We start from the raw sequence: 22,551 nt of genomic DNA, 5'->3' as shown, positions 1-22,551 counted from the left end.
GACATGATATACAGTAACATATCAAATGCCCTATAGGACGTACATTACAATTGAGGTTGTCTGCGTGCGTGCGTGCGTGTGTGTGCGTGTGAATAAAGTAAAAATGAAAAGCTTTTTTTGGATGTACACAAAATGTTTAAACGATTACAAAATAAAATATGCTATAAATTAATATTGGTTTTCCTTGAGGTTTGAAAGTCCAGTACTTATCATAAGGTAAACTGGTTCTTTATTATTACACGTGGCTTCTTTATATGTTACGCAGTTTCCTCACACGAGGATGAGCCGTGCTCTTTGTGCCTGGCTGTCCTCATCGCCCCATCCAATCCCCTGGTAACTGGAGCAGCGGCGTTTCTGATCACCTGCAGACTGACACACAGCAGGTTCAAGGTTGAATAGAACTTATGTTGGGATGTTAAACATTTTTAGAGAGAGTACATGTCTATCTACGGTCTTTGAGCTCAATTAGGTTGTATTACCTTGAATTGGCTATACTAAGTTACAATGTGTCCACCATGCGGAATTCTGATTACAAACTATGTAAAAAGTTGTAAAAAAATTTATTCTAGCCGCCACAGGTTAATAACCTATCCTTTCCACTATAGCCGGTTATGAGTGGTTAATAACCTATCCTTTCCACTATAGTCCCTTATCAGTGGTTCCTTTCCACTATAGCCCCTTATCAGTGGCCGGTGTTTACTGCAATCCCTGGGTACCTAGCAGGGTTTAGGACCCAGGGGAGCCCTGTGACAGGCATGCATTCAGTGCGCGCGGTTAGTTCACATATTTAGGCACGCACCTGCAGTTTATGAGTTGCACCATAGTGTACTGAAATGTATTGCCAGCAACACATAAGTAAACTTCATCAAAAGCAGAAGATCACTAGATGGTCTGGTACTTCGCTAAATACACTTCAGCACGTGTGTCTATGACAGGCAGCTAGATCTGAAGAGCAGCTCCAGAACTCAAGTGAAAGCACCTCAACACAGACTTACCAAAAGCAGGGCATTGCAATGCGAACAGCTTGGAATGATTATAAACACCGTAAAAACACATGGCAGTAAAAAACTGCTTACTATTAAAGGTAAACTGTACCTTTAAGACTGCCACACCAGACGCAGCAGGTCACATTCATATATTATTCAGAGATTATTTTAATTAAAAATGACATCTACTATCATTTAATACCGTGCATGAATTCCAGAGGCTATTTTAACCAGAAAACAACAACAAAACCCTAATGGCTATATATATATAGATAGATAGATAGATAGATAGATAGATAGATAGATAGAGGCAACACTGAAGTCAGGTTCCCGGTCTGTTGTTGACCTGGGTGGTACAGATTTGATATACCGGTAAACAGTTGCTGTATATTAATGTCATAGAACCTATATTTGCATGGAGTTTCATTTTGTTATGAAAATGTATTGTACAAAATGTTTTTTATTATAATTACAATTGTATAAATGTAAAATGTAATTTCTGAATGTCTTTACGTAAGATCTTTGAAATTAAAATCTGTATGCTGAATGTAATACCCTTATATCCAACACACAATTCATAAACAAGCCAAAGATAAATAACATTTATATGCGTAACATTGCATTAGCGTTTCAGATTATTTCTGAATGAACATATTAAACGAACAGTAAAAATACTCGTTTTTTCAATGCTAGCGAAACAACCCGAGTCAACCACTGGAGTAATTAGAGCATTAGAGTAATTAGACGATCCCCGTGTATAGAGCGAGCCCTTTAAACGCGCAGACTGAGGGTTTGGTGGGCTGAGCTTATCTGCAGTTCTTGCTTCTATGGCAACTCAATAGATCAGATAGCTTCATGAATATTCCCAATACCAGAAGCTGGAACGAGGGATCAGTGATGTCAGCAGTCTCAGGATGCAGCTGGAGATTGTATTGCATTGTTTATTATTACTGAGCATCACCCACGGCCGCGAGGAGTCTACACAAGCGGGTATGCGTTTATAAAGATCACCAACCTACCTATACTGTCTCACCTAAAATGCAAAGGTTTCTAGTATTTCGGTTTTTACTATTCTGCATTCCAGTGCCCTGGAAGGAGCAGAGACTGGTGAACGCGGGACTCAGACAATGATAGCAGTGTGAGGGAGCACATTAAGCAGAGGTTGATGCGCCAGCACAACATCCAACGAAACATGTGCGTAAGTCTGAGGGGATGAGATGAGCTGAAAATAGACGCCTTTTATTGTAACTAGGGTGCTCTGAAAAGGGATTTATGTGCTAAGCTCTGCCTGTTTAGTTCCTACCACAATGGACAAGTTATCCCCTTCCATGCGCATAAGACTGTACAGCTTGCCCCAACACATGGGACAAAAAGCCACAATCATGGGCGAGGAGGAAGACGGCAACAAGGACACCCGGAGGAAAAGCATTAGGATGAAGCCCTTGCCTTCCCAGTCCTCCGTGGGCAGTAAGGGGATGGGGGAAAGCAAAGCCGGGGATTCTGTGATCATGGAGACCGACGTCGGGAGGTCTGTCAAGACAAGCTCCAACGGCGACTGTAGGCGATTCAGAGGGAGTCTCTCGTCCATCACCAGCCGGCACCAGCACGACTCGGCGGAAGAGAAGAGGCTCATCTCAGATGGGGATGTCACTCCGTGCGAGGAGACTGACCCGGCAGGTGCAACGGGCTGCTCGGCGGAGGAGCAGGGCGCGCAGGGCGCGCAGGGCAGCAGCGGCAGCTCCAAGGAGCAGCAGCCTGCTTCCTCGGACCAGCAAGCGGGCTTTGTAAAGTTGGATGGGATGGACCAAATACTCCCGGACGACGCGCAAAGTTTGTACCAGGCGGGGTTCATTCACAGGCAGTTGGGATCCATGCTCCAACCAGGAGTGAATAAATTCTCTTTAAGGATGTTTGGGAGTCAGAAAGCGGTGGAAAGGGAGCAAGAGAGAGTAAAGTCCGCCGGCTTTTGGATAATTCACCCATACAGTGACTTCAGGTAACACGGCTTTGTTATCTTGGATCTTTGTCATTAAAAGCGCTGTGCCTTCCACAGACACCGGTGTAGTGTATGTGTTTGGTTGTTTATAGTGGCAGATTTATTTCGATGAGTTTATTTTTGGTTGTTGCATTGTGGAGTCTCACGACAGGTCTGTGTTTACAGCCGCATACTGCACTAAGAATACTGGAACTGTTAAAGTACTACTCGGGTTAGTCCAGTATCGCCATAAAATACGCATACTGTATTTTTAAATGGAACAAAATAATAGTTTCTGTTAGATTTAAATAGGTGTCATAATTGATTTGGCATGTGGGCATTATTAGTATTATCATATTTCACCCTAACATCATTCCATCCTAAAAAACTATACACATTGTGTTGTTAAGTAAAATAAAAGGTTTTGGCTTGACTATAAATAATAAATTTTTTTTTTTAAAAAACCAAAAAACGTTTTACCTATGCTTCCAATAGACATTCCTTAGCAAAATGTCTGTATTAGTTACATAATGGAAAAGTAAGTCCATTTGGCAAAGCAGTCCAACTACTTCCTGTCAGTTTGAACTGTCCATTCTCCTGCTGCACTGTATAATCACTATTCTGAAGTCTTATAGACAAGACAGGATGGCAAGTTTGCTCAACAAACTAGTAGTGAAAAAGCATTACCTGCCACCAAAAATCCAGATACTTCCTATCAATATACTACCCAAACTATCAGTTTAATGGAAGGGTAAGTGTGTGACTTTAACCTCTGCAGGCCTGGGTTCAGATATGGTCAGATCAGTGGAAGGAATTGGATGTTCTCAACCAAGCCCAAAGTAGAGAGCAGCCAGAAAGCTGATAATTGACAGGGTCTGCTTGAGAGGTCCAGGATTGAAAATCAGGGAGGGGTCTCAGGTCAGGATTAAGTTTCTCTTGCTGGCTTGCAGGGCTGTATTCCTTTTTTAAAATTTATTTTAATTTTTATTTAATTTTTTTAAATTTGGAATCGGCAATTGTTTTTTACCCCATTTTCTCCCCAATTTGAAATGCCCAATTTTAAGCCTGGCTCACTGTTGCAACCCCCGCACTGACTCGTGAGACACGAAGACGAACACACACGTCCTCCAAAACGTGTGTCTTCAGCCGTCCACTTCTTTTCACTCTGCAGGTCCACCATGCAGTTACCTCAAAGGTACAGCATCGGAGGACCATGTAGCTCTGGGCCGCTTGCAGGCAGGCCTGCAGGCACCCGGCCAGTCTACAGGGGTCGCTGTTGCACAGTGAGCCGAGGACACCCTGGCCGACCTAAGCCCCCCCCCCCCCCTGCTGTCTGCGTCTGAAGGATGCAGACAGCATGGTTCATATGAGCATGGTTCCAATCATGCGCCAAGTTGATCTGGGTTGCGCACCCTGGAAATCTAAAGCAAAGCATTGGCCTAAGTGTCACATGGGGTTAGGTTGGGAAATCAGAAGGGGCTGACGAGGTGCCCAGCAAGTCTAAGTCTAACTTCCCAGGATTCAAGCTCAGAAGCTTGGTAATATTTACCAGTGCTGGGACCAATATTACTAATATTCAAACTAAAAATGTCTTTGAAGACCAAAATGACCATAGTCATTTCCGTTCCTTTATAAAATAAATCAATGAGGTCATAAATGAGATCTGCACAGAGAGTGCTTTACCACCACTCTGTATGTACAGGGTGTCCACATCACTGTAGTCTCATATCACTATTTTGCATCGTAATCCTTCACAAATTCCCAGAGGGAGTTGTCACCGTTGGAGAGATGCAGACTTCATGCTGGCCACTGAATGGGAGTTGGCAAATGAGCAGATCCACAACCAATCCAACAGTCTCTAAAGACATCATTGAGATATTCTCGTACCACCAAGGCACAGTGGGCTGGTGCCCTATCTTGTTGGAACCAAGCCTCATATCTGCCATGAAAATGATGGTGCCCACACCGATCCTCTAGACGTCTAAATGGCAATGAAGTACTTCTAAATACAATTATCATCATTCTTCCACATTTAGTTCTTGTTCAGTGCACTGTAGACAAGCACAAGGGGGTAGCATGACTTTGTGGACACCCTGTACACAGTGAGCACAATAACTCCATGGATTTTGCATCAATCTTTACCAAGCTTTCATCGTACACTCAAATTGACAAATATTTCAGCATTTTTTAAGCTAATGGAGACATTGACATTTTGTCAAAGCGTTTGTCTACTTGACTTTTCAAAGTTGTTTGTTTTTATTCCGTGTGTACAGCACTTCCTCCCAGGTGCAGTGTGTCTGTCAGCCTCGTTCTTGCATGATAATTCTATTCAGCTGTAAGCTCTCCCCAGACCCAGCCTGTAATTCTACTGGGAGAAAACTGTCAGGATGAAAACCAAAGCGAGATACTGCTTTTTAAAGACTTCTTTCTTTCACCCTGAAATGCAGTCCCTTCAACTTCTGTGACCCTGAAAGCGGGTTACCTGTAAAACTCTGTAAAAATGTAAAATTTTATTCAAAAAACGGAATCACAAGTTTACTACACCTTCCCTTTAATTCACCCTTCATTGCACTACACAAGCCTTGTTGGCTTTCCAGTTTATTTACATTTCCTATGGCACCAGGCACCTCCCTCTTTCAAGGTTGAACTACATTCTGCAGAAGGAGGTTATGAATTCAAGCACAGCTCTAACTGATAAAAGCAAAACGAAAGTGTATCCGAAGAAGGGGGTCCCAGTATATACCTTGTAGTAATCAAAGGGGCATCTTGTCATTGATGTGCTTCTTCTTAATAAGAGATGAGAGTACCGAATGCTAAAATGAGATGCTGTGCACTTCCCCCAATATTATAAGAGCACATCAGAGGAGATTAGCATTGAGCAATGTATTTAATGGACAGTGCGATTGAAATGCACTGTGGGCAGTGGGGGTGGGGTGACAAAAATGAAACCTGTATGCCAATGCAAGAGGCCCAGGCTTTTAGCAGAAATGCGTTGTTGTAATCCATGATAGAAATTGTTTTATTATAGGGGATAACAGCTGTGGTCCTGCACACACATTTTGATGTGATTATTCTCCTTTAACGAAAGGCTTGTTGATTACAGTCGGCTTAGTGGGCAGTACATTGGCATATTAATATAAAAGGTATGTGGGCTACACAAAAAAGAAATGAAATGGGCAGGCCCTAAAATAATAATAATAATGTGTTCTGCAAACCCCCAGTATGTATTCTGAAATAAAAGCAGCATTTTAGAGTTGTGGGATGCAGGCACTCAGTTGGCAGACTCTAATTAGATCATTACTTACCAGGTTTACTAACTATTCCAGTAAAATATTCTGAAAAGACGTTAGTTAGTAAGCATGGCAAGCCTGTTCAGAACTGGAGGGACCACTCTTTCTCTTAGAGGTGGAGGAGCAGTTCAGTGTGTCTCAAACCTGCCCTGGACTGAGGGACCACTCTTTCTCTTAGGGGGCGAGGGAGGGAGCAGTTCAGTGTGTCTCAAACCTGCCCTGGACTGAGGGACCACTCTTTCTCTTAGGGGGTGAGGGAGGGAGCAGCTCAGTCTCCATGCCTCTGCTCTGGGCTGTATCATGAAAAGCGCAACAAGACTATGAACCCATGACTGATTACAAACTGCTCACTATCCATAGACATTTGTAGTTGTTTTTTTTTTTACCCCAGTTCTAAATCCCTGAGAAGGATATAAAGCTTTTATTCGCTCAGTTCCATTTACAGATTACATCACCTACTACTGGAAGATAATGGAGTGGGGGGGGGGGGGGGGCTGTTATGTGACAGAGTGCAGAGACAGGCTGATAATGCAGGCATTAGGGCTCGGTTTGGAATTAGAAGCAGCGACATACTCAGAAGTGTTAGAGTATGGACAAACTCATTCGACAGCCAGTGTGCTGACAACAAAAATAAAAAATCAAGAAGCTGGTCTCATAAACAACAGTGGTGAAGCAAGTCAGTCTCCCCTTACTACCCTATTGACTTTGACTTGTTTGTTTATTTCTTGCTCTTAGACTGCGTCTTAAGTAGTGTTATGTATTGCAGCCTATTGTTCATGCAAGTATAATTCTAAAAGGAAAATGAATAACCCACACTAGACTCACACAGGTGCTGAGGGTGAGACCAGTAATCACTGTTGAATATCCCACACTGGACTCACAGGTGCTGAGGGTGAGACCAGTAATCACTGTTGAATAACCCACACTGGACTCACACAGGTGCTGAGGGTGAGACCAGTAATCACTGTTGAATATCCCACACTGAACTCACACAGGTGCTGAGGGTGAGACCAGTAATCACTGTTGAATAACCCACACTGGACTCACACAGGTGCTGAGGGTGAGACCAGTAATCACTGTTGAATATCCCACACTGGACTCTCACAGGTGATGAGGGTGAGACCAGTAATCACTGTTGAATAACCCACACTGGACTCACAGGTGCTGAGGGTGAGTCCACTAATCACTCTGTTACCTTTCATCTCACAAGCAGCGCTTATGGAGAAGTGTCTTGTAAAGGTCTTCTGTAGAGAACATATTTCTATAAACCTTGCTGAGCTCAAACCTTTTAAAAGTACATTTCAAGGATGTGATAGAAAACAAGAATTTTGAAACCGAATAACATGAATGATACATAGTTGAAAGAATTGTGGACGTCCTTTGTATTTAACCTTTAATGACCCTGCCTGTGTGTGAAGTACTCACCGGGCACCTGGCCAGTTGGGTTTGTGTAGAACAATGAAGAGCAACAGAATTGCTCAATTATAGTTACTGTGTGCCTAGTCATGTGGACAGAAAAGAACAAGTACATTTAGGAAAAGGTGGGATATAGGCAAGGAGGATATTTGGGGTGAAATGTTGAATAGGAAATCTATCAGACGAAGCAGACAGTAGATTCCAATATAATCCAAGTTTTTTATTAAACTTCACAAGAGAAAAAAAAACTTGCTCGCTTAAAAAAAAAATCCTGGTTGCGAGATGAGATAAAGAAAATAAACAGTTCAAACAGGATTTGTAGAACACAAAAAACAACAACAATGTAAACTAACTGGACAGTTAACCACATCCAGTCGATGAATAAGTAATTGTTTCCTGGGTTTTACCAGGTCGTTTGTTGGCTTCAGCCTGTCCTCTAGCATGTGAAAACCAGCAGCATCTCTTTCCTCTTTGCTGTATTCCCTTCCAACAGCGCCGGGCCAGGAAAGAAGATCTCAGTCGCAAAGGCAGTTTCAGCTTCTCTTTTGTATTCCCGTTCAGTCCTGGGTGTAGATAAGCTCACACTGCTCACTGGTTAGAAGCCAACCTTGTGAAGGCTTTCTTTTAAAGGTGCTGGATCATCTAGGAATTGGACGTTACAGGCTACAGGTCCGGGCCAATTAAGATTAATGAGAATTAATCATGGTATAACCTTGATCCCCTACCTAACCACACCTGCAGCCTGTTTACCCTGTTAACTCCTTGACCTGTTAACTCCTTGACGTCATGACAGGCAAGTACGCTGACCACAGGTCTATAATTGTGTTATCTTCAACATCTGTGGGCTCATTCTTAGCCCGCCATGAACACCTACTGCTGGTGAACATGTGAGCTGGCTCACTATATATGTATATGCAGTCTGTTCAGCTTTCCATGTTTACCTGTCACGCTGAGTAAAAGATTCAGCCTCAGGCCAGCATAGGTTTCCTAGCTGTCTGTCAGACATCAGTCCAGGCACAGAGCCCAGAGATGCTACAGGTTTCCATTCACTGCCTGTTAGGCTTCTGAACTCAGCCCAGAAAGAAAGTATCGCTGCTGGCCTGCCTGTCTGCTAGACAGGCTCCCACTCATGTAGTGTGATCCCCTGCTTTAGAGTCTGAGCTAATCATGACATGTCCAGTGTGTGATACAGTGAAGCAATCAGCACCCCGGTCTGTCACAGCCCTGTTAATAGCAGGGGGCCTCACACTAATCGGGAAGACAGAAGCATTGATTTCATGAACTCTGTCCTCCTCTGAAGGAAAGTGTCCGTGGCAGTTTATTATCACGTGATGTCAGAAAGTGGAGCTGAGAAGGCACAATGCAATATATGTGGTGCTCAGATTTTTTGGTCTGTTAACAGAGACCTACAGGTGAGTCCTCAGAGGCCGGTACCAGTCCAGGTTCTAGTCCCTAGTCCCTTTTATAATATAATACAATTTTAATGTTTCTTTTTTATGTAGCCCCACATATACAAATCCACAGTGCTTCTGTCTGCCGCAGTCCGCTTTGTGACCAGTGCTGCAGCCCAGCCCCACATGACTTGTCTAGCTGACTATTCCCAAAGGTGGAATGTAGGTCAAGGGAAAGAGGCAGAATGGCAGGAAACCTCAGCGGAGGTGCTGTCCAAGGTGCTGAAACCAGTGTGGGTGAAAATGAAGAGAGGGAAATGTGTGTCTGTGTGAGGGCAGGTAGGTGTAGAGGTTGTGGTGAAATCAGCATGGTGTGTGAGAGTATGTTCAGATGAGGTGCTGTTCATGGTGCTAAAACCAGCATGGTGTGAGAATAAAAACATGGAAATGTGTGTGTGTGTGCATGTGCATGTGTGTGTGTGTGTGTGTGAGTGCATACACACGCATACACACACATGATACTGCATATATATATATATATATATATATATATATATATATATATATATATATATATATATATATATATATATATATCCTTTTCTATTGCCACATACCGTGAAACCTCACTGTGAGCCGGTCAAGGGGCCAACACAATGTGACATTAATAGGGGGTGTGCTTACAGCTGAAGGTATATAGAATTACTTTTAACAAACTAATACCACAGAATATATTATTGTTCCAGAAGTTATTATTTTAACTGGTTAAGACTTTATTCTAGATTAATTTAGATTAATTTCATATAAGCAAACTGTTGTAATTTACTGTTTTAATTTCTAATAGTTTTCAATTTCAGAGTTTTCAGAGTTTAATAAAAAATGGATTGATAGTTTACAGTATGTTGGTCTTATTAGAGAGGTCATTTAACAGAGGATTGATATGTTTGGGACTGGCTTTAATACTGAATTGGCCTTAATATTGAAGGTGACTTTACATTGCTGTCAATAGCAGCAAATCAGGACTGTAAAAGCTTTAATTGGACTTAAAACCTGTTTTACTGTTTAATAAATAAATGACTTGACTGATTGCTCTCCTTCACACGCTCACTCGCAGGTTCTACTGGGATCTGACCATGCTTCTCCTGATGGTGGGGAACCTGATCATCATCCCGGTGGGAATCACCTTCTTCAAAGACGAGCACACGCCGCCCTGGATCGTCTTCAACGTGGTCTCGGACACCTTCTTCCTCATCGACCTGGTGCTCAACTTCCGCACCGGCATTGTGGTGGAGGACAACACGGAGATCATCCTGGATCCGCAGCGCATCAAGGTGAAGTACCTGCGCAGCTGGTTCATGGTGGATTTCATCTCCTCCATTCCTGTGGATTACATCTTCCTCATCGTGGAGACACGCATTGACTCTGATTTCTACAAGACCGCCCGGGCACTCCGCATCGTCCGCTTCACCAAGATACTCAGCCTACTGCGCCTGCTGCGGCTCTCCCGGCTCATCCGCTACATCCACCAGTGGGAAGAGGTAGGGCTTCATCACACTCTTACTGACATTCACTATCCCTCCTGGGTTACACAACATAGCTGTGCACTGCAGCGTGGGAAGTGCTATATATTATTATTATTATTTATTTCTTAGCAGACACCCTTATCCAGGGCGACTTACAATTGTTACAAGATATCAAATTAATTTTTACATACAATTACCCATTTATACAGTTGGGTTTTTACTGGAGCAATCGAGGTAAAGTACCTTGCTCAAGGGTACAGCAGCAGTGTCCCCCACTGGGGATTGAACCCACGACCCTCCGGTCAAGAGTCCAGAGCCCTAACCATTACTCCACACTGCTGCCCTACCACTACTCCACACTGCTGCAAAATGCAGGTTTTCAAAATGCAGCGTGACCTTTGGTCCTGATCTTGCAGACCATCTTTTGGTTTCAGTGCTCTGTGTTGGATGTTTTTAGCACAGCACCTCAGGAAAGTGGCTGTCACACCCTCTGCTGTACATTTCCTAATACAGCTTGTGGAGAAGCAAGATATGGTTTATTTCATTGAAATAAACCAATACACAGTGAAAAGGCTAATTTAACATATATTACACTACATTATTCAAAAGACCTATGGGATCCTAAATAGAACTGTAACAAACATTTTCAATAAATATGGCTCAACATGACGGTGCAGCAGAAACCATAACTACATTTTTCTCTCTTTGATTGCTAGCACTAATCTGAACCAAAGTCATTAGAATGGCTCCATGGTGTGATTGCAATCATTTCTGCCCTGAATCAAAGTCAAGTGCTGCTACTGTTATTCAGTGACAGTAATGGCAGCAGGGAGATGCATCTTTCAAATACAGAACTGAATTACTCTCCCATCTCATTAGATTATTTTTGCCGAATATGATCAACGTGGCAAGACCAGAAAACAATTTTTTTTCAATATTATTTTTATTGTGTGCATGTCAAGGTCTCCTCATTAGTACATTGGGAGACATAGGCGACATTTACAATGAAAATAAAGGTAGCATGCTATGATTGTCATACTGTTATTCCAGAACAAAATCCCGTGACCCTATCCCTTTTTATTATCAAAAGGGTTTAGCCTCCTAGGTGCTGCACCAGTGGATGTAATTTTATGGTAATTGAGGAGGGGCTTTGGTAATATTTCTTAGCACGCATCATAAGAACACACCAATAATTAAACGTGGATTGCATTAAAAAGGCTGTTTATGACGACACTGTAAGATATTAGAATGATATTACAGAAACGTTCCATTTTTACTTACCTAATTGTGGCCATCTGGGGTTATAGCAGGTGTTTAAATGCAATTAGTTGTTAATTGTTTCTATTAAGATTACCTCATAGCACAAAAGGGATTCCTTAATGTACTGTGCTAAAGTCATGCCAACATGCTCTAATTACTATAAGAGAAACATTTTGTCTTAAAATATTTTACAACTGAGGGATTCAGTGCTATCATCCTAAGGACCGCAAGCTAAGGGTTTATTACTTGATTTAAACGGAGAGCTCAGCTCATTGCTGAGATTTCAATTATTTATCAGCCACAGTCTGGAAGTATGTACATCAATATATATTGCATTTATAATTCATATATATAACATGTTCAGCATAAACAGATGAATATGTTCTGACATTATTCCCAGATGTTTTGGAATTCCTGTAGCTCTGTGTCCTATCCCTGGTTGTCTTTTTTTTAAAACAGTTTACTGCGATATGCATTTCTTAACACAAGATTTGCAATGGAATTACACTGCAGGAGATAAGTACAGTAATCACTGTGTTGTATGTGCCATTGCTGGTAGTGTCACGTGAGCTGTTAGTGTGATTATATTATTGCGTTTTCGGGTTCTCCTGGGACAGAAGTGAGACTGCAACCGTGAGTATATAAAGATGAGGGAAAGGGAACTGGGAGTCGAAAATGAAAATAAATGATTACAATTAGCAGTAGTATTGGTTTCTTTTGATTCTTTTCCTCTATCTCTATCTCTATCTCTCCCCTCACTTTCTCCAATCTCCCGGTCTTTTTCCTGCACTCTCTTATATGCCCTCGCTTCCGCCACCCCCACCCCCGTCTTTCACGCCAAATCTGCACCCCAATTCTCCTCCACACACATCCACACACACACACACACACACACACACAACCCCTGCACGCATACACACCCAATGCAATCCCTTGTATACACACTACACTATACCCATTCTCTTCCCTCCCCCCCAGGATCACTACAATATGTAAATAAATCCTGTTTGCATGCAGGGCGTATCATCTCGATCTCCTGCCTGTCACTCAGCAGCGAATGCACCGACCCACACAGAAGACAGCTACCCTGTCACAAGCATTAATACCTTATATCTTTCAAAACAAGGGATTTAGGGGAGCTCCCTAATAAAAGCTGAAACTCAAAACAATAATTGTGTGAATATAGTAATTGTTACAGCTGTGTATAATGGTATTTAAAACAGGTTTCATTAATTCGACTTTTTACATATCAGCTCTGGTCCCACCACAGTCGGACAGGCGACAGATTACTGTAAGTGTAATGTTTGTCTCAGTAAAATGGAACAATGTTAATCTGACCAAACTGACACTGGCCTACCCCCCCTAGGCACATCATACTTGAGTGTACGGGTATGATGACATTCCGAATCTAGAAAAAGAACTAAGGTTCATTATTGAAACATCTCAACACCTGTTCATTGTGCAACAGGTTGCAGGGGCTTTGCAGCTCAATGCGATCATTGTCAATGTATTCTTTGCTTCTAACATTCAACTGCCCAAATGCGGCCAAGGCAGAAAAAAATCACAGCAAATAAAACAGGAGTCAATCATACCTGATGCTTTTCTATTGTTGACTTTGGATAGCAGTATCTCAGCCCTGCTCAATCACAGTGTCTTCAGCTCAGCTGGTCAGAAATGACTCTTAAAGTGGAAGACCTTGTGTTCCAATGAAGAACCCTGGTCAAATTTGTAGTCTAAAAGATGAATGATTTATTATGGCACATTGTGAGCCTCTGAAAAATAAACATTACAAAGTAGCAAGCTTACTTTGAAGATTGTGTTATTTTGTGGTTTTGTCTTGCAGCATCGATGTACGGATAATTTAAATTGAAAAAAGTACATTTGGTATTTGGTTTTGAATGTTCAAAGCTTGAAAAACACCATCTGTGTTTATTTGCTGTGCTGAGCTGGAAAGTCCATCTTTATTAATAGTAGCATTTGGGCTAAGAGTCAGGCTTTACTGTACAGCACAGAAAGCTTTGTGATGGGGAAGAGACTTGATCTGCTTTGCAAACCCTAGAGAATTTGAATAAGAATGTGTGTGCTGGAGAGTGGTTTGGGATGACTCGTCCATGTGCAGCTTTGTGTTTTTTGCTTCTTGTAATCAGAATCCCATCCCTTATTAATCTTTATCAGAGGCAAGCCAGTCTCTCAGATATGGGACCAGGAACGTGGAATCCCTGGAATGTTGTGAAAGTTCTACAAGAACTCAGTGAGCCGTCGTAATGTTTTGTGTTTGTGTGGCTTTTTTAAAATGTATTTTTTTTAACTGTTTATTGGCTATAGTATAATTACAAAATCATGAAAGAAAGAAAGAAAGAAAGAAAGAAAGAAAGAAAGAAAGAAAGAAAGAAGTATACTCAGAGTTCAAGGAAGGGAAGGAATATTAAGTATATTGCCTTACACTGACCTTACTGGCTGACACCAATGCCCACAGACAGGCAGCCTATTGCAGTACAGTACAGTTCCATGGCATCCTATCAGTAATACTGGTCAGTTTTGTTCTATCTGTATTGTGCATTGGCAATGCGTATAATCCTGTGGTCTGCTTGTGGTTCTGCGAATCTCATTACACGGATATTCACATTCTGTCCAAATACTTCATTTGAAACAATCCTATCAAGAATGCTGTGATTGAAGCAAATGGAAATCACATTCCAGAGGATACACTGCTGCTGTGTTTATTTGTATTTGAAGAGCGTTTATTTGTCATGTTCAATATGTTGTATTGCATTGTTCAATGGAAGTGTGATATGAATACAGCAGTACCGTTTTACAATTCAGTACATTGCATATGTTTATAAAATGCAGACGTAGAGCGAACTGTTGTCCTTGAATCACGTTCATCATCTTGGTTTCATCGCTCCGTGTCGGGTGTTTTTTCTGGAGCACCTCTATATATTGTTTATTTCATTCCCCAAAGAAATCTAACAGCTGTAATAAAAAAAGAATAATTTATCATATTACGCTCAACGTTATTTATTTTCCTACAAGTAATGCATAAGGGAGTCCTAAATAAAATGACAATGTTCCTTTCAATAGAGACTGCTCAACATGACTGTGCTACATAAACCATAACTGAGAGAACCAGCTCTTTAAAAAAACATTTGCAGATGACAAACACTGCTTTATTATTCTGCCCATCTGTTCTACACATTATCTGACTTGGCGAGAGCATGAAGGATTCTATTACTGTGAAACTAATAGACTGGAAGTAAAATATACATAATTAAAAAATAGTTTGATGGATTCAAGAACAAGGGGAAAGCTGTGATGCTGTATAAGTCAGGACGACACAAAATAAGAGGGGTTGGAATGTTCTGAAATCTGCCAGTTAACACCAACTTTTAGGATTTTGAATCTTTGAAACAGATCACTGCGTAGTCTTCTTTGTTCAAGACTGAATAGATTCAATTCTTTTAGCCTGTCTGCATACGACATGCCTTTTAAACCAGGGATAATTCTGGTCGCTCTTCTTTGCACTCTTTCTAGAGCAGCAATATCCTTTTTGTAACGAGGTGATCAGAACTGTACACAATATTCAGATGAGGTCTTACTAATGCATTGTAAAGTTTTAACATTACTTCCCTTGATTTAAATTCAACACTTTTCACAATATATCCAAGCATCTTGTTGGCCTTTTTTTATAGCTTCCCCACATTGTCTAGATGAAGACATTTCTAAGTCAACATAAACTGGATACATTGATCTGGATACACTGTGATTCTGTTATTATTATTATTATTATTATTATTATTATTATTATTATTATTATTATTATTATTATTATTATTATTATTTGATAATAACAATTCTATATAACAAGGGCAACGTGTAGATACTAAACAAACACACCACTTGCTTGGATGCGTACATAACCCTGGAGACAGAATGGAAGACAGTGCCAGGATGATATGGCTGTGTGTTCTTATAGCTGTGCTTAGTCATATTATAGTTCTCAAAATATTTTGACAGTTGGTTCCACTTTTCTTGGTGTTTACTTGGTTATTGGCAAGCGCATTGAGATGAGCTGGTGACTTAATATGTACAACAGGATGAAGAGTTGCCAGGGCCAATATTTGGAAGACACTTTAAGAGTACCACATGTTTAAAGGTTAGAAAGAAAAAAGAAATCAAATATTCTATTGTATTCTTCACATTAATAGCACAGGTAGGAACAATTCCCAACAGAAGTGACTCCAGGAAAACTGGAAATTGACGACCTGGAATTGCAGTTCAGACTCAGAAATGGTCCTCCCTTGAAGCATCCCAACAGTGGTGGATTGAAAATAAAATTAAAAATCCAAGCTTTTTTAGAAAAGAAAATTGATTCGGTTTCACAGACTCTGGTTAGCATCAATCTACTAACAGTTCTGCCTCACATAATAAAACGTGAGGCAGTCCAGGATGCCAGAGTGAACCTGCATCAGTGAACCTAGCTCATAAAGTTGCATTGTTATAATTGGATAAAAGCAACTGACATAAAGTACAAATACCAAATACCAGAGTTGTACAATAAATAAGAAAACGCCTGCCATAACACTGTCAATAGGGTGTGGGACCACCGTGGGCAACATTAATTCCACTTCACAGCGGTTTTCAGGGTGTTTAAACTGATTGATTATAGCCTTATGAAGCATAATTAATTAGTGCAGTTTTTGGATATGAAAGCACCAGCCAACTGAACCTCAATCAGCTTCTATCAAAGTCTGTCTGCCTGGGAGATGCAGCTTTTATGTAGTGCAGAATGTATGTACAGGATGTTCAACAAATACCCAGCCTCTTAATACCCCTTCTCCACTGGCACATCCGATGCATGAGGGCTCGGTACGGTACTGTGTGGGTGCTCCTCCACTGGCACATCCGACCTGGGAGGGCTCGGTACGGGTACGGGTGGTTCTCCACTGGCACATCCAACCTGGGAGGGCTTGGTACGGTACGGGTACGGGTGGTTCTCCACTGGCACATCCGACCTGGGAGGGCTCGGCACGGTACGGGTACGGGTGCTCCTCCACTGGCACATCCGACCCGGGAGGGCTCGGTACGGTACGGGTACGGGTGGTTCTCCACTGGCACATCTGACCCGGGAGGGCACGGTATGGGTACGGGTGTTCCTCCACTGGCACATCTGACCCGGGAGGGCTCGGTACGGTACGGGTACGGGTGGTTCTCCACTGGCACATCCGACCCGGGAGGACTCGGTACGGTACAGGTACGGGTGGTTCTCCACTGGCACATCCGACCCGGGAGGGCTCGGTACGGTACGGGTACGGGTGGTTCTCCACTGGCACATCCGACCTTTGAGGGCTCGGTATGGTACGGGTGCTTCTCCACTGGCACATCCAACCCGTGAGGGCTCGGTACAGTGTGGGTGCTTCTCCACTGGCACATCCGACCTGTGAGGGCTCAGTACGGTACGGTACGGGTGCTCCTCCACTGGCACATCTGACCCGGGAGGGCTCGGTACAGTACGGGTACGGGTAGTTCTCCACTGGCTATTTGTCGAGCCAAGCGAGAACCAAACCGTGAAACTCCGGTCTCACAAGACCTCTGAATCCGGCTGCGAGCCGAGCCGAGCCAGGGGCAGGGTTAAGGATTTCCGTCATTACGCTGCATCAGTCAGTACACTCCACAAAGACAAACAACAAACAGCATGCTGGGCCGAGTCTGATGAGAGAAAGTACAGCCTTGGGACGCTGAGGAAGTGCAGGCTCTAGTTTCTCTGTGGGCAGATAGAAGTGCTCAGGAATATCTGCAGTCGTGCGTCAGACATGAGAAAGTTTGTGCCTGAATTTCTGACGATTTGAAGCAAATGTGCATAAAACGTAGCTATGGTACACTTAACCCACTGAGATTCCAATTGAATGATTGACTAGCAATCGAATCTCGGTACAACTGCATAAAAGCTGCATGTTTTCACTCACTGGGGGTTGGTGTTCGGTGAGTGGAGAACGGGAGAGAGAGGAGGAAAGAAAAGTAAAGTTAAAGTAAAGTAAAGTAAAGTAATGTCATTAGTGTTTTCACTCACCGTGTTTGTCCGTTTGTCTGTTCACTGTTTAGTACGTTTTGTTTGTCTATTTATTTTGGCTCAAGTGCCGTGTCCTGTTTTGTTTTATGTTCAAACCTTTTATTTTCTGTGTTGTTAATTATTAAATGCTGAGCGCGATCACGCTCCAAAATCCAAGTCTCTGTGTGCTACTTCCTGGCTCTGGTCTGACACCACCCACTCCGGCCGTCTTTGTGACACGTGGTGTCAGAACCGGGACGACAGCGCCTCCAGGACTCAGGCCAGAGCAGGAACCGCAGTTTCTCAGATTCAGAAAAAAAAAAAGCGACGATGGGAAGAGCTGCCTGAAGCAGCAGAAGCAGCAGCAACAACAACAGCTGCAGCCCTCATCCTACATGCCTGAGCGGGAGGAGCCTGAGCGTCCACAGCCTGAGCGGGAGGAGCCTGAGCATCCACAGCCCGAGCGGGAGGAGCCTGAGCATCCACAGCCCGAGCGGGAGGAGCCTGAGCGTCCTACGCCTGAGCGGGAGGAGCCCGAGCGTCCTACGCCTGAGCGGGAGGAGCCCGAGCGTCCTACGCCTGAGCGGGAGGAGCCCGAACGTCCACAGCCCAAGAGGGAGGAGTCGGTGCGTCCACAGCCCAAGAGGGAGGAGTCGGTGCGTCCACAGCCCAAAAGGGAGGAGTCGGTGCGTCCACAGCCCAAAAGGGAGGAGTCGGTGCGTCCACAGCCCAAGAGGGAGGAGTCGGTGCGTCCACGGCCCAAGAAGAGGAAGGTAGAGCGTCCACAGTCTCCACCAGCAGAGGGTGAATGCCTGCTGGGTCCCTGTCCACCAGCAGAGGGTGAATGCCTGCTGGTCTCCCCTTCCGAGGCAGAGCCGCACCAGTCCCCTGCGAGAGAGGGAGGGCCGCACCAGTCCCCTGAAACAAGGGTAGACTACACGCCGCTCCCACCTCCGCCGCCAGGAGACTACACGCCGCTCCCACCTCCACTGGCAGGAGCAGAGCAGCAGGAGCTGCCTCTGCCTCCGCCACCTTCACCGGCAGGAGACTACACGCCTCCGCCACCTCCACCGGCAGGAGCAGAGCAGCAGGAGCTGTCTCTGCCTCCGCCAACCCCACCAGCAGAGGAGGAATGCCTGCTGGTATCAGTTCCCCCACCAGCAGAGGATGAATGCCTGCTGGTAACACTTCCCCAACCAGCAGAGGATGAATGCCTGCTGGTATTACTTCCCCCACCGTCATGAGGAGAGGAGCAGGGGCTGCCTCTCCCTTCACCAGAAAAACCAGGACTAGATGCTGGCGGTCCTCAGCAGCCCTTGCATAGGCTGCTGAGGGAAGCACGGGGAAGAACCGTCCGGCCGCGAGGTCGAGAAGCGGGCCAACACCCGCACCCCAGTTTGTCCTGACTCCCTGCCTCGCTTCGCCCAAATATGCCCGCCTCGCTTCGCCCAAGGATGCCCGCCTCGCTTCGCCCAAGGATGCCCGCCTCGCTTTGCCCAAGGATGCCCGCCTCGCTTCGCCCAAGGATGCTCGCCACGCTTCGCCCAAGGATGTCTGTCTGCATCGCCTGGGGTTGCCAGCTGCTCCGCATCGCCTGGGGTTGCCAGCCGCATCGCCTGGGGTTGCCAGCCGCTCCGCATCGCCTGGGGTTGCCAGCCGCTCCGCATCGCCTGGGGTTGCCAGCCGCTCCGCATCGCCTGGGGTTGCCAGCCGCTCCGCATCGCCTGGGGTTGCCAGCCGCTCCGCATCGCCTGGGGTTGCCAGCCGCTCCGCATCGTCTGGGGTTGCCAGCCGCTCCGCATCGCCTGGGGCTGCCTGCTCCGCATCGCCTGGGGTTGCCAGCCGCTCCGCATCGCCTGGGGTTGCCAGCCGCTCCGCATCGTCTGGGGTTGCCAGCCGCTCCGCATCGCCTGGGGTTGCCAGCCGCTCCGCTTCGCCTGGGGCTGCCTGCTCCGCATCGCCTGGGGCTGCCTGCTCCGCATCGTCTGGGGTTGCCAGCCGCTCCGCATCGCCTGGGGTTGCCAGCCGCTCCGCATCGCCTGGGGTTGCCAGCCGCTCCGCATCGCCTGGGGTTGCCAGCCGCTCCGCATCGTCTGGGGTTGCCAGCCGCTCCGCATCGTCTGGGGTTGACAGCCGCTCCGCATCACCTGGGGTTGCCAGCCGCTCCACATCGCCTGGGGCTACCTGCTCCGCATCGCCTGGGGTTGCCAGCCGCTCCGCATCGCCTGGGGTTGCCAGCCGCTCCGCATCGCCTGGGGTTGCCAGCCGCTCCGCATCGCCTGGGGTTGCCAGCCGCTCCGCATCGCCTGGGGTTGCCAGGTGATCCTCCCGAGGGTCCGCTGCTGCTGCCGTCGCCTCCCGGGGGTCCGCTGCTGCTGCCGTCGCCTCCCGAGGGTCCGCTGCTGCTGCCGTCGTCCTCCCGAGGGGCCGCTGCTGCTGCCGTCTCCTCCCGAGGGGCCGCTGCCGTCGCCTGGGGTCGCCAGGGATCCTGCTTCGCCTGGTGTCGTCGAGGGTCCTGTGTCGCCTGGGGTCGCCGGGGCCTCTGCTTTGCCTCGGGTCGCTACACTGTGGCCGGAGCTCCATGAAGGGGAGCTGCCGGCCATAAAGAAAGGGGGGGAGGTCAGGAGACCAGCTTCCCCAGCCGCATTTCCGTGGCAGGAAACATGGTGGCCGGAGCCCCACGGAGGGGAGCTGGCGGCCACAAAGAAGGGGGGGGGAGGTCAGGAGACCAGCTCCCCCCGCAGCAGTTTCGCTGCTGGAAATTGGGTGGCCGGAGCCCCACGGAGGGGAACTGCCGGCCATGAAGAAGGGGGGGGAGGTCAGGAGACCAGCTCCCCCAGCTGCTCTTTCGCGGCAGGAGATAGTGTGGCTGAAGCCCCGGAAGAGGGAGCTGCCAGCCACGAAGAATTGGGGGGTGGCAGACATTCCACCATGGCCACCCCCAGAAACAACTTGCTTCCCCCTCTTCCGGGACTTTGGGACTGAGGGGGGAGGTGGCCATTGAGGCCATGTGTGCGTTGCACAAGGGGGGGTATATGTGGCAAAGTGCCCCGCCTGTGTATGTTATATGTTACGTGTTGTGTGTAAATGTTGGTGTATAAGCATTGGTACACGGGATATAAGCTGGTCTGTGTTTCACGTGTGTGTAAATTGTATATTTGTATTTAGGCACGGGGATGGCACATCACATCACGTGCAAGTAAAAAGTAATATGTGAGCACGGGGAATTGCACTTTAATTAATTCACGTGCAGTTGTACCGAGATTCCAATTGAATGATTGACTAGCAATCGTATCTCGGTACAACTGCATAAAAGCTGCATGTTTTCACTCACTGGGGGTTGGTGTTCGGTGAGTGGAGAAAACGTACTAACGTGTTTAGTATGTTTTGTTTGTCTATTTATTTTGGCTCAAGTGCCGTGTCCTGTTTTGTTTTATGTTCAAACCTTTTATTTTCTGTGTTGTTAATTATTAAATGCTGAGCGCGATCACGCTCCAAAATCCAAGTCTCTGTGTGCTACTTCCTGGCTCTGGTCTGACACCACCCACTCCGGCCGTCTTTGTGACACGTGGTGTCAGAACCGGGACGACAGCGCCTCCAGGACTCAGGCCAGAGCAGGAACCGCAGTTTCTCAGATTCAGAAAAAAAAAAAAGCGACGATGGGAAGAGCTGCCTGAAGCAGCAGAAGCAGCAGCAACAACAACAGCTGCAGCCCTCATCCTACATGCCTGAGCGGGAGGAGCCTGAGCGTCCACAGCCTGAGCGGGAGGAGCCTGAGCATCCACAGCCCGAGCGGGAGGAGCCTGAGCATCCACAGCCCGAGCGGGAGGAGCCTGAGCGTCCTACGCCTGAGCGGGAGGAGCCCGAGCGTCCTACGCCTGAGCGGGAGGAGCCCGAGCGTCCTACGCCTGAGCGGGAGGAGCCCGAACGTCCACAGCCCAAGAGGGAGCTTAGCTCAGCTTAACCAAAATCCAAGTCTCTGTGTGCTACTTCCTGGCTTTGGTCTGACACCACCCACTCCGGCCGTCTTTGTGACACCCACGCACTCAAAAACACAAAATTCTACCAAATTTCTCATCCTTGACCTTTATTATATTACTATAAAGAAAACAAAAATGCGATTAAAAAAAAATTATAAACTTATTTAGAAAAATATAGTAAAACAAAAGCACCAGACATACAACTACGACTCTCGTTGAGCTCGCGCAGCTTCTTTTTTTAAGCATCCAAACAAAAAACAATGACAACTATGCTTAAATATCTTTGGCAAATCATTTTTTTAAAACCTTCTTTTTTTCCCCTTCAACAGAACTAATTGAACTTTATTAAGTCGATATAATCAGTAAAATGTGTGGATTATAAAGAATTCAACTATATGAATAAACACTGGGCAGAGTATTACTGACACGGCTTCACTATATGAATAAACACTGGACAGATTATTACTGACACGGCTTCACTATATGAATAAACACTGGACAGATTATTACTGACACGGCTTCACTATATGAATAAACACTGGACAGAGTATTACTGACACGGCTTCACTATATGAATAAACACTGGACAGAGTATTACTGACACGGCTTCACTATATGAATAAACACTGGGCAGAGTATTACTGACACTCATTCACTCCATTTCATTTTCACAGATAGAGCCCC

At 45.6% G+C, this 22,551-nt stretch overlaps 1 protein-coding gene across 1 annotated transcript in view; it reads left to right on the top strand.

Annotated features, from left to right (window-relative positions):
• Positions 1-1,846: 1,846 nt before the first annotated feature.
• The window catches only part of LOC117963167 (potassium/sodium hyperpolarization-activated cyclic nucleotide-gated channel 4-like), a 76,102-nt gene continuing 55,397 nt past the window's right edge, over positions 1,847-22,551 (top strand). Inside the window, exons 1-2 of the mRNA XM_058994868.1 lie at positions 1,847-2,982; positions 10,173-10,596. Of these exons, the coding sequence (XP_058850851.1) occupies positions 2,294-2,982; positions 10,173-10,596 (1,113 nt within the window). The 5' untranslated portion in view covers positions 1,847-2,293. The remainder of the gene's footprint in view (positions 2,983-10,172; positions 10,597-22,551) is intronic.

This window comes from Acipenser ruthenus, chromosome 21, assembly GCF_902713425.1.
Source record: "Acipenser ruthenus chromosome 21, fAciRut3.2 maternal haplotype, whole genome shotgun sequence".
Taxonomy (NCBI): Eukaryota; Metazoa; Chordata; class Actinopteri; order Acipenseriformes; family Acipenseridae; genus Acipenser; species Acipenser ruthenus.
The sequence above is the reverse complement of the archived record's forward strand: the minus strand, read 5'-3'. Positions and strand labels throughout refer to the sequence as shown.